Source organism: Aquila chrysaetos, chromosome 3 (assembly GCF_900496995.4).
Source record: "Aquila chrysaetos chrysaetos chromosome 3, bAquChr1.4, whole genome shotgun sequence".
Taxonomy (NCBI): domain Eukaryota; kingdom Metazoa; phylum Chordata; class Aves; order Accipitriformes; family Accipitridae; genus Aquila; species Aquila chrysaetos.
This window is the reverse complement of record NC_044006.1, coordinates 13,243,511-13,259,414: the sequence shown is the minus strand read 5'-3', so window position 1 is coordinate 13,259,414 and position 15,904 is coordinate 13,243,511. Positions and strand designations below refer to the sequence as shown.

At 45.1% G+C, this 15,904-nt stretch overlaps 1 protein-coding gene across 2 annotated transcripts in view; it reads left to right on the top strand.

Annotated features, from left to right (window-relative positions):
• The window catches only part of PPP1R16B (protein phosphatase 1 regulatory subunit 16B), a 66,380-nt gene that overhangs the window by 41,800 nt on the left and 8,676 nt on the right, over positions 1–15,904 (top strand). For both annotated transcript variants that reach the window (XM_030010024.1, XM_030010025.2), the window contains exons 3-8: positions 7,929–7,999; positions 10,065–10,210; positions 12,454–12,557; positions 12,878–13,002; positions 15,055–15,180; positions 15,537–15,612. In XM_030010024.1, the coding sequence (XP_029865884.1) occupies positions 7,929–7,999; positions 10,065–10,210; positions 12,454–12,557; positions 12,878–13,002; positions 15,055–15,180; positions 15,537–15,612 (648 nt within the window). The remainder of the gene's footprint in view (positions 1–7,928; positions 8,000–10,064; positions 10,211–12,453; positions 12,558–12,877; positions 13,003–15,054; positions 15,181–15,536; positions 15,613–15,904) is intronic.

Here is a 15,904-nt window from a genome sequence, read left to right as displayed (position 1 = left end):
CGTTCAGACCTTGGCTACGTGGCACCCTGTTTCATGAATGCAGTGATCCATGGGAACAGAGCTAAGGTTGTGATTTGGTCCTGTATGTCTTAAAGATCTTCATCCCCAATGTACTCATGCTAAACTAAAGGGACAAACTTGGAGGGGAAAAAAAAAAACAAACCCATAACATGCTGATCGAGGTCAGAGTGGATGCTGCTGAGGGTGGAGAAGGTACCGAAACAGCCAGAGCAGTTGGAGCTTCTCTAAAGACCAGGGCAAGGTTAGAGATGCACAACTGAGAAAAGGGGTCTCTGAAGTGGGGTGGGCTGAGGAGTAGAGAAGGGGGAGAGCCTGGTCTGCTGGCAAGCTCCTGGGCTGTCAGCAGGCTGTTGCTGTGGGGAATCGTTTTGTATTAATTCAGGGCAGCTTGAAAAGCAGATATGTATTTCCTCACCCCTCCACCAAAACCTCTTTTCTGTTACTCTAAATAGAAAGTTTCCTGTTTTATAATTGAGACTCTTAAAAACATTCTTGTGGTTCAGGTCAACATACAGCTGCTTAGCTGAGGCTATAGGATGCCTGAAATACGAGCTGGGGCAGAGGCTGTTGACTCTGGAACCTAATAACACTTTCAAATGGCAATATGAACTATTTCCTGCTACACAGAGCGTATTAGAGTATCCTCTTGCAAATACTGGCAGGCTGGCTCTGCATGGAGCTTGGGGGGGTATTGCAGTTCTGCTCCTCAGATCACCTGTTATGTTATTGTGTTAATGTAACTGGGGAAGCTCTTCATGTACTCAGACAGCTGCAAAAGTTTACCTCCTGACACCATTGCTCCCTTTTATCTAAACACTTCTTAGGCTGTATTAAAGCCAATTAATTTTTTGCTGCATTTCCTTTTTAGTACCCTGAAAGATTTATTTTCTAATAAGCTTAGTATAGACATCACAGGTGATGACTGCTGCATGTCTCAGTAGACAGGTTTTGGTCCAATACATCAAAAGTAGTTTCTGAACAGGTATATAAGTGGGATCCTCTGTGTTACTCAGATAAAAGGCTTTGATGTTGTGTTGTCTGAATGGATTTGCATGTGTTGTCATGACTTCCAATAAGAGCTTTTTGTAGGAAGAAAGCTGGAAGTAGCCAGAGTAGTAGGAGAACAGGAGGTCCTGGTTGAGCATTTACTGACTCTGTAGGTGCCCTTCATCTAACTCGGCCTGAAACATGAAGGGAAGCGAGATGTGTTGCTTGCCTGCTTGCACCCACCAAACCCAACATTTCAGGTGCAAACTCAAGAGATGGAGGATGCTGGTTCCTATTGAGCCACTGCTGGAGGACGTGGCTGTCCCTCATCCCCCATTTTCTGTTGGTGTTCTTTGCTCAAGCCACTGGCTCGTGTGGCGCTGACTGCAGTGGGACGATTCCCTCTGTGCGTTGTCAGTGCCTTCTGCTGAGCACCACTGCACCCTAAAAGCCAGCATTGCTGTGCTCATTGCTACAGCTTCTGAGTCATCTTTGGGGAACTTGGCCTCGGTCTCCTTGATCCATACCTCCATAAGTCTGACTTAAATTTTTCTTTTAGTACTCTTTAAATGGCACCATTCAAATACCTACTCCAAAATGCCTCTTAAAGAGAGAAGAGGTTCTTTGGCAGCCCAGGTGTCACTGTCGCAATGATATTGGGGAATCTGCTTTCCTGGCTCCCTGCCGACAGAAATCTTGCTGAAGGCAGCTGAGCCTGAAGGTTACATAAAACACTCATCCCTTTTAAAGCCCATCATCTGTTTAAAAACCATACCAAAATGATTTATTTGTTCTTCCAATAACAGATGAGGAATGGGAAACCAGGAAAATAATCTCTGACTTTACTTTTCCTTTATGTATTTGGTATCTCCTGCATGGACCAATTTCGCTCTTAGTCTGAGGAGCAGGAGAGGATGAGGATGCTTTTGAACATGATGCTACATCCTTAGAAAGGCTTCTCAATTGGCAGCATGCTCTAATTTTTATTTTCCCTATTGAAATGAATTTGCCTTTGTTTCTGCTGCTTCCTTTGAGCATTGTTGGTTGCAGATGGGTAACTTGCACACTGTTACTTATCTGACTAATCCTAGGTGGATGGCAGCCATTAAAGAAAGATGCTTTAGCATCACTAGCACTAAGTGGATTATCAGAGCTTGAAGTCCTGTAGATGCAGAACAAGAAAAATGATGGATGCAGTAGGGTTTGGGTGCCTGGCAGTGGCCCATTCATCCAAGACGCAGCTGTAGGTGGCTGTCCCCTTATAGTATTCATCTTGGTGCTCTGGTACTACAATGATGGATAGCGGTCAAAGCATAAAGCAAAAATTGATTGAAATAGACACAAAGAGAGGGAGAAAGAATTGGACCCTCTGCATTAAATAAGTGTATGAGTTGTTGACAACTCTCACTTGTTGTCAGAATAAAACTTGTGTGCGAACTGGGCCCCAAGATCTGCAGGAAGAGCCTGCCATGTGAAGCAGGCTCCTTGGGGCTACGGAAGGGTATGCCCTCTTAAGCAAGAAGCATCAAAATCAGAAATAGATTTTACTTGAGAGAAGCAGCACCTGGGCTGAGTGTAGCTGCATGAAATGTCCCTGCCCGTGTGAATATGGCACGAAGCAGATGGGGCTCTGCTGGCCTCTTTCCAAACTTCCAGATTTTTGGGGTATATTAGAAGGAATGTGTGTGCCCAGCTATAAACTAGGTGGGAAGTGTCTTAACAGGCTTTGAACCTTCCCAAGAAAGCTTGGTGATCAATCATGATGCATTGTCTCAGTTGCTAGCTCAGCAGGCAAACTGGGCCATATTTATTTTTAGGTGTACTAAATGTTTGAAGCTGTCTAAATGTGGGGTTTTGTTTTCTGTGGGGTTTTTTGTCTTTCAAAAAGCTTTAGGGAGATGCCGAGTTTATCACTGGACCAGGATGGGCTATCAGTTGTACATTGCAGGGAGTGGAGGATAAGCTGAGTAAGTTCATCCTGTTATTGCTCAGGGTTTAGATATGCTCTTAAATATGAATATCATAGTATGCTGTGTTAGGAAGCCGGATGCTTTGCTGGGAGAGCGCTCATAGTTTCAATGCTGTTTTTCTGGCAATGTTTCTTTTGTGTAATAAATATCTCTGCAAAACCGTAGCATTAAAAATGCGGCTTTGAAATAGCTGTGCCCATCCATAGGACCGTGCCTGGCAGGCTGGGGATCAGTCTTTCTAGACCTTTGCCAACACACCTATGTGGCACAGACACCACCAGTATCTCACTACAAGTAATGCTGGGAAGACTTTCTTCCACTAGGCTGGGTTTTTGACTAAAGCTACATTTGGGTGGAAGTGACTTCTGGCAATGTGTGAAAGTGTGCATCTTAATCCAAGTGAAACTTCTCTTCATTTTATTCAGTGAAATTAGGTATAAACATACAAGAATTATTCTACTGCCATAGAAACCTCAGTACAATAGTAGCTTTTAAAGGTAGCCTGAGAACCAAAAAGTGAACTAGAAGAGTTTAAATATTTTCAAAAAGAAATTGTTGAGTGCAAAGGATCAGGATGAACCTAGAGTTTTAAAAAATGATGGCCTGTGTGTGGGTGTAAACTTGGAGCACACAGGTAAGCCTGCTTGCCAGTATCGACAGTTTGCCACTACATATTTTTAGGAGGAATCAGGACCTCCTGTCAGAAAGGTGTTTGTTGTTTTTTTCCCCTCCCTGGTATCCATATCAGTTTCAGTTGGCTTTTTCTCTTATGACTTATTAATACTTGAGGTATGCAAACGCTGGGTATAGATGGGAGTGTAATAGTATCCAGAATTTTATGGTGTAGCTTATTGACTTAGGGGGAGCTGCACTGACAAAGGTGTTTTTTCTCCATGGAAAAGTCTTCATCTGGTTTAGGAACTTTCCTGGAAAAGCTGTTTCTAGTGTAAACTCAGTGGGAAGTAACTGGTGAAAAACCATAGTGCTGTAATATCTCTGCAGGTGAGAGAGCTGATTACCCCACCTGAATTTTCCTTAGGGACTTTGCAATGGTTTTTTTGTCTTCCCCCTGATTTATAGGTTTTGGGGAGAATAAGTGAGGCTTGGACATGCTTGGGAGGAGGGGGAGCTCCTGAGAAGTGGGTTTGTTGTGTTTGGGGAAGAGAATCTGTCTGAGGCTGCCCCAGGACATGTGATGGAGGGTGACTTAAAATCTAGGATGTATTTTCACAGCTGTTGTGGGAGCTTTTTCCATTTAACACAGCACAGATGTGAATGATAAAATATAAATTGAAGATTAATGTACACCATTTTGGCATGTGAGAGGTTCAATTATAGGCAGAGCAAGCAGAATAATGGAAAATACATTTGGGTGATTGTTCAGTTAATATAATTTGCGATGAATTATTCACAATTTGTCCACCCAGCTCTTATTGTAATCATTTTCATTCCTTCATTTGCTATGTGTTTGAAACTGCTTCCCACAACTTGTGCTTGACATGTAATAAAGTATATCTACGCATCCAGCCCCTTCTCCCCACCTGCCCCCTGCCTGCATGCAAAGAAGGACAGATTTTAAAGAGCTCAGCATTTTAGGCACTGAGCTCTCTTTAAGAAGTTAATCATAAGTGTTATAGTGGAGGCTGCTGCCTGCTGAACCTGCCGATGTGACCCATAAAAGCCCGTTCTGTTGGGCTCGCTGTGACCTGAGCCCGCAGGGGAGCTTGCAGAGGACTCATTTCCACACTATACCTTGTGCATATGGGGGCAATCTTTCTTTCACAAGTGGTGTGCTGGGGCTTGAGCTGACAGAAGGCGATCGGCTGGCGTCAAGTGATTAATCTGTGTCTTTGCGAGCTGAAGCGTATGCTTCCTACCTGTATGGCATCATTCGTGCCTGGAGGTGGGAGGAGAAGGTGTTGAGCTTTGCAGTGAGGTGTGCAGCACTGGCAGGCTTGAAGAGAAGCACTTTGCTTGCTCAGGTCCCTGTTCCTTATGTTGTGCATTAAGCAGCGGAGCGGGTCGGTGACAGTGCCACAGCCCTGGAGCTGAGGGTCCAGCTTCCAGCACTGCAGAGCGTTGCAGTTGTGTCCCCCCCGTCCTATTCTTAATGCACTGGAAAACCCACATTTCTCCTGAAGTTTATCAGAAAGGAGGACTTGTTCTTCTCGGCCACGTGGGAGGGGCTGTTCTGGGTAGTGGGCATGGCAAAGATGTCCATGTCCTCCCTCCACGCCCCTCTGCAGGTCTGCCTGCAGGGAGCTGGGGGTGATGAAGCTGCTCTTTGCCACCCCATGTCCTGCTTCGGGGGGTGGTGGGTAGGAATCGGGGCTGTGTTCTGCTACGAGCTTGGTGGGATGCTGGGTAAATCCTCTCACTTGTAAAAGTGGGCATATGCAATAGCAAATCACAGCTCTTGGAGACTTCTGTCTCGCTGTTGCGATTTGTTGTCTGGAGCGTGAGCAATACTGAAGGCGACAGCCCTCTGTCTTTAGAGAAAAGGGCCAGAACTTGCTGCCCAGCCCTGTGCTCCCCCCTGCCAAACCCCGAGATGCAAACTTCAGCTTAGGACTGGCTGGAAAGGAGTCTGATCTCTTTTTCAAGCCATGCTTGCCTGGACTTATTGGTACCACATCCATACCTAGCTTCATTACCTGACTTTTCTGTGTCTTTTCTGGTGTCTAGTGGTTGTCAGTCTTCGGTGTGTTGGAAGATACTGGGAAATGTTTTGAGGGCTGTGGTGAGCCGGTCCTGAGGGCAGATGGGAGCCAAGGGGAGGTGCACTGTGAGCATGAGGGCTGCTGCAGGGGTTAGTGAAGAATTCAAAGCTGCTTTAGGGTAAGATAAATCCCTCTCTGAATCTTAACCCTTCAAGGACTCTTACAAGCTCTGTCAAGCCACGATTGCAGAGCCTTCAACACAAAACCATATTCCATAACAAGCTGGGATTTATGCTACTGCTTCTTCCCATGGAGGGACAGCACTTGTAAGGTTAAACTGCCAGCATCTACTTGTCCAAATCTCCATAATCAGGCAAAACATGATTATGGAGCTGCATGTCATTAGTACACAATGGCTCTTAAATGACTGGGATTGAATTAAAACCCTAATGGCAGAGCATCCAAAGTAAATAAGAGACAACCAGATCCACTAATGAATGGCTCGCCTATCACTCAGCTTGGATTAGGAGAGCAGGAGCTTGGGGCTGGCCAGAAACAGTAGAAGCACAGGCATTAAATTGAATATACTGGCTGGGGTTCAGCGCTCTTGTGACTGTCAAGCATGCAAGTGTCGGGGGGTGTGAGCTGAGTGTAGGCGTGGGCTTCCTGCACTGGCCTTTGAGCTGGAAAAAACTCAGGCTCTTTGGACTCGCCGCGGTGGGGGATGAGTTTTGTTCTTTGTGGTATTCTGCTTTTTTGTATCAGTTTCATCAAGCAGGTGTCAATGCCTTGAATGTAAATTCCAGCATTCATTTTGAGTTGGGTGAAACAATCCTGTGATATAAAGTGTTTTATTTCACTTCTGTCCAGTTTTGCCTTCCTTTTTGATAACATCAGACCGGTGGCTTCCAAATAAAATTTCACTTGGGTTTCGATTTGCCTTTCTTGCAAGTGCATTTTCCGGATCTTTTAAACAAAGCTTCATAAATCAACATTGATGTCATTGTGGACGTGTTTTCCATGTCCTACTTTGGATGCCAGAAGTGCTCTGACCCCAGGGACAGCCCTGCGATGGGTTTCCCTGTGGATGTGCTGGGGAAAGAGCTCCCTCTAACAGTGGGACAGCGATCAGTCAAAGGCAGCAGCAGCAGCAGCAGCAGAGGCTGCAAGATGCTTTGGGAGTGACCAGCCTTGCAGTCGTTTTGATTGCCAGCTCTGAAGATGGTTATTGCCCTTTTAGCTTTGTTAGTGTTCCTTATTTTGCAGCTCTGGTTTCACTTAATGGATGCATCCTTGCCATCAAATAAGATGGGTCTTGAATATCTGTTGCTACCCTGGCCCCAGGGAGATGATTATGAACCTCTGGCTTGTGCCTGTGCTGTCAGTGACATCTGAGGTGGGAAAAGCATTAGGTAGTGAAATCTCTGGAGAAAAAGCAGGGAATAAACAAGTAAACAACAGAAGATGGGCATAGATCATCAAGATCTGTCAGCAGTGTTGAATTTGAAGAATTCCTGGTGTTGCTATTAATTTATGTCCTCTGCCAGCCTTATTGCTATTACCATGCACAAGATCTGTACCTCAGAGCAAACTTTATTTTTTACCTAGGGGCTAATGACTTTTCATGTGTTTCAGAAATTTGCATTTTAATGGAATAAATCTTATCCTTTTCCCCCAAAGCAGCAATTAAAAAATAAAGCCTCTGGGCAACTTTCTTCAAATACCTAACAGCTCATGTGAAGTGGCCAAAGCAACCCTGATGTATTTTAGATGTGGCAGGCCCCTGAATGTATTGGGCTTCTCGTCCCAGACTGATAACTTCTTGAGGCAAGACCTCATCCCTCCCAGAGTGGGATGTCTCTTACGGTTATAACTCAGGAGCCCAAAATTACCGATTGCCTTTGAGTTCCCCTGGGCTGCAGTGTGCAGAGGTTGCACTCAGATGTTGCAAAGCACAAGATAAAAATGTAGACTGTTCCAGCACAACCATATGAAAATGATAGCTGTAATAGCAGTCTCCTTTGGAAGGAATTTGGGGGAAAATTGTATGCTGGTGCTCTCTGCTGGATAAAACCAAGAAGGCTTTTTTTCTCACTGGCACTGCAGTGACTGTGGGTTGATGCCAGTGTTGGGCTCTTGGCTGTGAGGTCTCCTGCAGCTCTGTCCACACTGGAACACCCTGATGGTGCAGGTTGCCTTTGTCTTGAACTGGCCAGGGCTAGCTGAGAGCAAGAGATGTGTTAGGATTACGGTTCTGACTCTCCTTTCCTCCTGTCTCCTTCCCTTACAGTGTGTTACTTGCTGAAGAGCAACGTCAGCCCAGACCTGTGCAATGAAGATGGATTAACTGCACTGCATCAGGTGAGGCATGGGAGGAGGCTCCCTGCTGCTCTGCACTGTCACGGCTTCCCACTGCCCTCTGAGCAGGCCTGTCGGGGTAAACAGAGAGCGCTCTTGTATTTCATTTTTTTGTGCAGTTAAAGCAGTGAAACTTCACTATGTTGTGCTGGTGATCCTGTTTCTTGGGGAGCAAACTGAGATGAAACACTTCTCTTGCTGTATCCCAGACTTTGTGCAGTGATAAGAGCTCAGGAATTGGGGCTGGATCTCAGATGCAAACAACATTTCTTCGACCCTTTAGTCTTTGCAGGGCTGGGCTATAAACTCTTAAAGCAGATCAAATCAAATTGAGAGACTTTGGCAACTCACGAATTTTGAAACTGGTTTAAATAAACAATGCGCAGGATGCTTGGAGAGCCTGCTGCTGCTCTCTGTAGGCTTAGGGACTTCTGAAAGTCTGTATGAGATGGCAGCAGCTGATCGCCAGTAAAATACAGCCTTGCTATAGTGGTGTATGAGCCTGCGTCCTTCCTCAGAGCCTCTGCACTGATCCCGTAAAGGTTTTTCTATTCTTCTTCCTAAGGCCCCCGTCCCCACCCCTCCTCATGAGTCCTGATTTTCAGTGCGAAACCACCAGCAGAGTCAGCCTGCAGAAGGGCCGTGGGACTCACCGTGCCTGGCAGCTGCCGCCTCCGCTGCTGCGAAAAACAGTGGCGTGGTTGTCACACTCGGTCTGAGGGCGGAATGGGGACTCCTGGTTTTCTTGCCATTAGTTCCTGCTGTAAATGCTCCCATTGACTTGAGATTTTGGATTCTTCTGCAAGTCGCTTGCTCTCTTCAAAGCTGGATGGATGGTTGCTTAAAAATGCAAACTGGCTTCTAGAAGGACAAAAGGTCCCCACCACCACCACCTCTCCAAAGAGATGTTACTCTGCACGCAGAAATGCTGACAGCCTCATTGCTTTCCCCACTAGGTACTGAAGCCATGGAGAATCCCACCTTGCCCACTGAAGGATCAGTTATTGTAAAGGTCCATTTGGGAGTTGAGGTGGGAACTTTGCATCCACTAGAATTAATTGAATCCCTGAACAGAGAGAAGCTCCTAAGTGAACACTATAGCCCATTAGCAGTGGCTTCTAGTGAAGGATGCATTTACACTTCTGTGATAACTTGGCCGTGTGACAGGCATGATTTTAACCTCACTTCCATATACAAATAGTAAACAGAAACAGAAATACATAGAGGGTCCTTGTCACACAGCTGCTAAAATGCTTGTTGTAGGTTGTAATTCAGCCCTATTACAAGCCCATACCACAGCGCTGAGCTGTGAGTCTCCTATGTGGGTCTGCAGTAATGCGTAGACCACGAACAAGCTTCTTGCACAAGAATGAATCTTATTTTAGTGTCTTTATCATACACACATTCATATCAAGAAGTGAGCACAAGGTGGGTCAAAGAGCAAATTCCACCTCCCCTAGAGGAAAGCGGTTGAGGCCCTTCTTGCGGGTCGCCTCTGGGACTGTGGTATAAATGCATCGAGGATGCTGATTTTTTTCAGGAAATGAAAGGTGCTTTGTGAAGTACCTCATAATTCTGGGAATCCAACTTGCATCTCTTCAGATAACTGTGGTAGGTAGCGTGAGCTGCTGAGAAGACTTTTACTCATCATATGCCAATGTGTGGGATTTTCCCTAAGAAAAGGGAACGTCAGCTTGTCAGCTCATCCTTTGGTATGTGGTTATACTGGTTCCATTGAATTTCTGCTATGTTTGCTCTTGAATATGGAGGACCCAGTGGAACAAAAGCTGTCTGCATATTTGCTATTATTCCCTGCTGGTTCTGCCCCCAAGCCAGAAGGCCCTGTAAAATACCAGTGACTTTCAGTCTGTCCAGCGTAGGTAGGTGTTCTGCATAGTGGCTTTCTGACCTGCTTGCGCTCAATTTGGTGTTTAACTCTGTTGGAGGTGCTTGGTGCCAAACACTGCAGGATAAAGTAGGTCTCCACGTCCAGCTACACTGGTACAACTGAGCCCTCATCTTCCCAAAGTTTAAAAAAACCAATCTGTCTGCATCTCTTCCTCACCAGTGCTGCATAGACAACTATGAAGAGATAGTCAAGCTTCTCCTCAACCACGGGGCCAATGTCAATGCGAAGGACAATGAGCTGTGGACTCCGTTGCATGCAGCAGCTACATGTGGTCATATCAACCTGGTGAAGATCCTCATCCAGCAGTAGGTGGCTTTTTGTGTCGGTCCCTTTCTGCAGATCTGATTCTACACACAGCTTCTGTGGATGGAAGCCAAGACTGCTTAGTACCTTGCAAGATTGCAGCGGTGGTGATTAGTCCCTGCTTTCAGGCTATTCCTGGGATTCCTTCCAGCTTCAGGGAGAAGGGGGTGGAGGAGGAAGAGCAGAAAGGCTGAGGACACACAGTAAAACCCTAGGTGGCTTGACTCAGTTTCATGAAGCTTCTGGAGCCTGGGCCAAAATTTGCCAGTTTTTGCCTGTACTCTGGTGTGTACGTGTCTGTGTGTGCTTGTTGAACCATGCTTGCTGGATGGGTAGAAATAAGAGCAGCCAGCAGGATCTACCCTCAAGCTCTTAAGCACAACTTCAGGTCTTCTAGCCACAGTCAAAGAGACGCTGATGTAGAAGGACAGCAGCATGTTCGTACAGCTCAAATACTTGGGTGAACTTTGTGACCTGTCTTACTGGCTCTTAATTAGTAACCAGTTAGCTTCTTGTAATGCGTTTGTTCTCCAGTGGTATGACAAGGGGTGCTTGCACTGGACCTTCCACTTGACTTTACCAAGGCCCTAAAGCTCAAGTCTTTTCTAGATTTGCCAGCAAGGAGGAGGAAGCCAGATGTGTTTTGAGCTGTATCATGTGCAGCATTTAATAAGCACCTGCTGTGAATCCTGTCTGGAGCAAATAGTCCTGACTCTGTATGGAGCCCTCTCCTCTGTTTCCCAGAGTGATGGTGTAGAGAGCAGAGTGTGCTTTGGGAGTGTTAACATGCTGCCTTGCACAACAGTGCCTGCTGCTTCTCCCTCAGGGAGGGAGACTTCTCCCTGTGATGCTGTCATCTGGGAGACTGGTATTGAAAATACGGCCCTTCTTCTTTGGTTGTATAATGAAGGAAGTGGAGCAGTGGATGCAAACAGTCATCCCTTGGACGATGTTCCCACTTGGGTTAGGAAATTTTTTGGATGGGGGGCATAAAAATGGAGAAAACAAATGTAGAACAATGTAGTGCATTCCTGACTCTTAACTGAAGATAAGGGAGTGTCATGGGGATGGGTGGCAAGGTGAGGAACTGGAGTTTATGGCCTTAGTTGTCATAGACTGCCCTGTGTTGAGTAGTTGCCAGCAAATTTAGACTCTAATGTCATGATCCCATGCTCAGAAACAGTTTTCCCCTGGGCTTTTGAGGAATGGGATGATTTAATTTGTTTGCAACAATCAAAGTTGTCCTTTACAGGAGGTGTCACATATCAAATGACTGGTTAAACACTGCCTTTGAAGGCAATGTTACTGGTGATGGGACCTGGAGCCCTTGAAGACCATCAGAGGAAGTAGCCCACAAAAGATGTCCCGTTCCTTGCTTTCTTATTTGCTGATTAAACTAACACTGGTACTTTGCAAATGTGAATTTCAACGTAGTTTGCTCCGCTCAGGCAGAGGGGAAAAAATAAACAAACAGGAATCTAAATGCAAGTGGATACTGTCTGCTGTCCTTCCATGACTGTCAAGGTAGATCAGAATTCAGCTGAAACTATTTAACAGCTAGCTAAAGTGGCACAGTTCAGAAGGTGCTGGAAATTTTCTACTATGGGGGAATATGGGGACAGTAATCAATTTAGCTGGCAATTTTACTTCCAAATAGTGACCTCCCAGAGGTCAATAAAGCACTTAGAGAAGTGCTTTTGGAAAATCAGAAAGAAAAAATTCACCAGTTGACAGGCTATTTTTTTTTATTGCTATTTTTTGCCAACATGCCCTTGGCTAGATGGAAGGCTCCCTCCACCATTCAGCCCCTATCTTTCCCAACTTTTCTGGTCCTTGAGAACTTTTCAGTGAAGGACTGCCAGATGCCCAGATAACAAGCACCTGGTAGTTGCTTGGCATTATTATCCAGAAATTCAGCAAATAAATCATTCTGTCATTGAGAAGCTGCCAGTCTGTCCAGTGCCAGGATCAGGAGAGGACAGGAATGGCCCAGTGGCTGATGTGCCCCATAGCCCTTGAGGGAGGTGTAGCATGCTGCCTGTCATCCACTTCTGGACTTCATCTTTCCCATTCATAGCTCCATGGCTTTGCTTCAAATCTTTCTTATCTCACACAAATCTTGGTGACATTTGGGCAACTATTAAACTCCAGTTAGTTTTTGCTAAGCATTTATCCCAGTGTTTGGCACTGTCTGCTCTAGGATGTCTGAGGTCCTTTCTTGTGTAATGCCGCTTTCTCCTTGCAGTGGAGCAGACTTGTTGGCAGTAAATGCAGATGGCAACATGCCGTATGACCTCTGTGAAGATGAGCCAACTCTGGATGTCATTGAGACTTGCATGGCCTATCAAGGTAAGGAGACTGAGTTCATGTAAAATACAAAAATGGGTCAATGTAGTACTAAAAATTACCTTGTTTCTCAGCTCTTGATTTGCCTCTGGAGAAAAGCAGAGAGCTGCTGCCTGGCATAATTTCTTGGAACCTGACTCTGTCTAGTTTCTCTGATTCCTAAATAACGACGAGGGTGAAGGACAGCTGACAGTCCCCTCAGCTACATAGTCTCTGAAAAGGAGTGAGGTCATATCAGCCAGGAATCATAAGTCTAATTTTACTCAACCAGTGGAGACAAAGACCCTTTCCAACTCTTCTCTCTCTAACTGGAATTTTAACAGGGATTACACAGGAAAGAATCAATGAGATGCGGGCTGCCCCGGAGCAGGTCATGATCTGTGACATTCATGATATACTTGCAACTGGACAAGACCTGAACAGGACTGATGCCCAAGGTGCTACGCTGGTGAGTGAAACTGTGGCAGCTTCAATTTTGCCTTCCTTCAGCCCTTAGGTTATGAAACCTGCCCTGTGGCAGGAATTACAGAAAATCAACACGTACAAGTCACTGAGAGGAGTGAGGAAGCTATTTTGATCTTTCTCCCTGTTTTAGTTTATTGTCATGTAGGAACAGGTGCTGTCCATGAGTACAGCTGACAACTTAGTGTCTAACCCTGTGCTTTTTGAAGCGAATCCCTTGTTCATGTGAGCTCTGTCAGTTGTCCAGCAGCTCAGGTCTTGCAGCAAGGCTGCTGAAGTCCTGGGTCCTGTCTGACAGTGGCTGGTACGAGCAGCTTCCAAAGAAAGGTGCAAGAAATCCCACAATGAGGAGTTGCAAAACATAGCACTTCTGCTGACCTCTGGGGAAATGGGACTGAATGACCTCCCGGTAATGTCTTGCTTCTTGCTAGTCTCATAGTCTGCTCTGACCCCCACGGAGGAGACGTGAGAGTCCTCTGGTTTTCATGGGAGCAGGACCTGGTGTTGGGCACTCTGAAGACTTTCTGCCTCCTCTTCTTTCTGATTTGCATAGCATCTGGCTCATACAGAGTGCTGTGTTTATTCACATAGGATGGCATCTGGCCCTGAGCAGAGGAGAGCACCCAGGACAAATGTACAGCACAAACAAGCTGGCATCTGACTTGACTGGACAGGGACTGAGGAGGCTGAACAATCCTAGTCCTGTTCCCTTCTTTTTCACCTGCAGACGTGTCTCTTAAATCCTTGCTTACAGCAGTCCCAACTTAGGGAAAGTTCAGTAATGCTGTCTTAGGTGTTGGGACTTTCATACAACCTCGGTCACTTGATGCTTGGGTCCAGACATAACTGATATACAGGCCACTTGGTGTCATTTGTTTGATGGCCAGACCATGGCAGTGCATTCAGGTTTCTTAATCTAAATTATCACCTATAGCATATATCAGAAGCATAAGGGGAGGGCATCCCTCCAAGATAAACTTGGATGACTGAAGCTTTTATTGCAGCTTATTTTTTTAACGCATTTTTCACTTTAACAAGGATTATATACATAAATTTAAGCAGACCTCTTGGCTTCCCTTTTTATATCACCCCCAAGTGATTCCTTGTTAATTCATATGGCCTCTAGAGGGTATGACCCAGTGCCATGGAATTTATGTAGAAATTAATTGAATTGCCAGAAAGCATCAGAATTTATTTCCAGATGAGGGTTTAACTTTGTGTAGTGGAATCCACATGGAAAATTTGAAAAGAAGCTTTCATTCTCCTCTTCAGCACAGTTGAAATAGGATGAGCTCTAAGTGGAGTTCATACCTTCAGAGTAGTGCATAGGTCAATGTTTTGCTCAGAGATGCAACAGCAGACCGCAACTGTGAAAATCTTCAGAGACATGAAGTGTCGTGGGGGACTAAAGGAGACTATTATTGATGTCTCCAAAGTGGTGGTTGTAGTTGGAAGCCAATACCTGAAAAATCATATTCCCTTAACTAAAAGTAGCCAAGGATTAAAATGTTTTTGATTTTCAAATGGTGAAAATGATTAGAGCATGAGTGGAAGTGCAGTTGCACAAAGAGAGTCCTGACTAAAGCAGGCTGAAAATTTGATCAAAAAAAAAATCACATCCACAGCACTTAAATGGGGAAGAGGAGACATTCTTCTGGCATGAGGAACGCAGAGCTTATACTGGATGATATTCTCCTTTGCAAGCTTGCATTTTAATGGTGCTGTTTCCCTACAGAGTTGGAAGCACTTAAGAGCCCTTGATTTAAAATGTAAAAACATTATTCTTCTAACCCATTTATGTAAGTTATTTTAAGAACTGTTAAGCAGTTTCCTCTCCAAACAGAATTACATGCAGGTAATACTGAGTTTCAGTAACAGGAACAACCTGCTTTTGACCTGATGGCATCTGCCAAATGTGAAATGTGCTGCCTGTCCAGATCTAGACTCGGACGTTATCCAAGAAATTCCACTGAAACTTGGTGTATAAAACCATTCATGGTCCTTGCAGGTGGTTCATGCTCTGTTCCTTATCTCCTAGCTACATATAGCTGCAGCCAATGGTTATCTGCATGCAGCTGAAGTCCTTCTTGACCAGGGGGCAAGCCTGGATGTTAAGGACTGGGATGGCTGGGAACCTCTTCATGCTGCTGCTTTCTGGGGACAGGTAATGATTTTGTTGCAAATGTCATGGATGAGGGTGACATTTCTTTATTCCTGGACAAATTGTGGAGCACTCTGCAAATAGAAGAAATCTGTACTAGGGCTGGACTCTCTGGACAGCATCATATGAGGTCCTTGGGGCTCCAAAAAGAACCTGTTGCTGAGAAAGTTTGGGGAGAGTATGTCTGTGCAGGTGAATGGTAGGAAAAATGTTTAACATCACACACGTACCAGAATAATTTGAGGCGAGTTGAGCATGCATGCCATTTCTTCTTATCTTATTCCAACTTGTCAGCTTTGAGGAGGAAAGCGATTGCCTAAAATACCTCTGTCAACTTGGCTTTCTTTCCCTTTCTTTAGATGCAGATGGCTGAGTTGCTTGTGTCCCACGGGGCTAGTTTGAGTGCTAGGACATCTCTGGATGAGATGCCAATAGGTGAGTTTGCTAAGCTTAAAAAAAAGAAATCACTAAGAAAAGCTTTTCCCCCTAAGTGTGCTGGAGTCTTCACATGGTGCTTTCAGAAGCATTAACATCATTTTTCAGATGTTTTTAGAATGAAAGTTGCAGTTACTTTAACTGGGACTGAAGTGTTAAAGCACCTACTTTGTTATTTCTGAAAATGCTTATTCCTGCTCATAAAAACAAGAGAGAATGAGTTTCTCGAGCACCAAGTCTTTCTGCCTGTGTGTTTACACTCATGTTATCCCTCTGTACCTGTGCTTGGGAG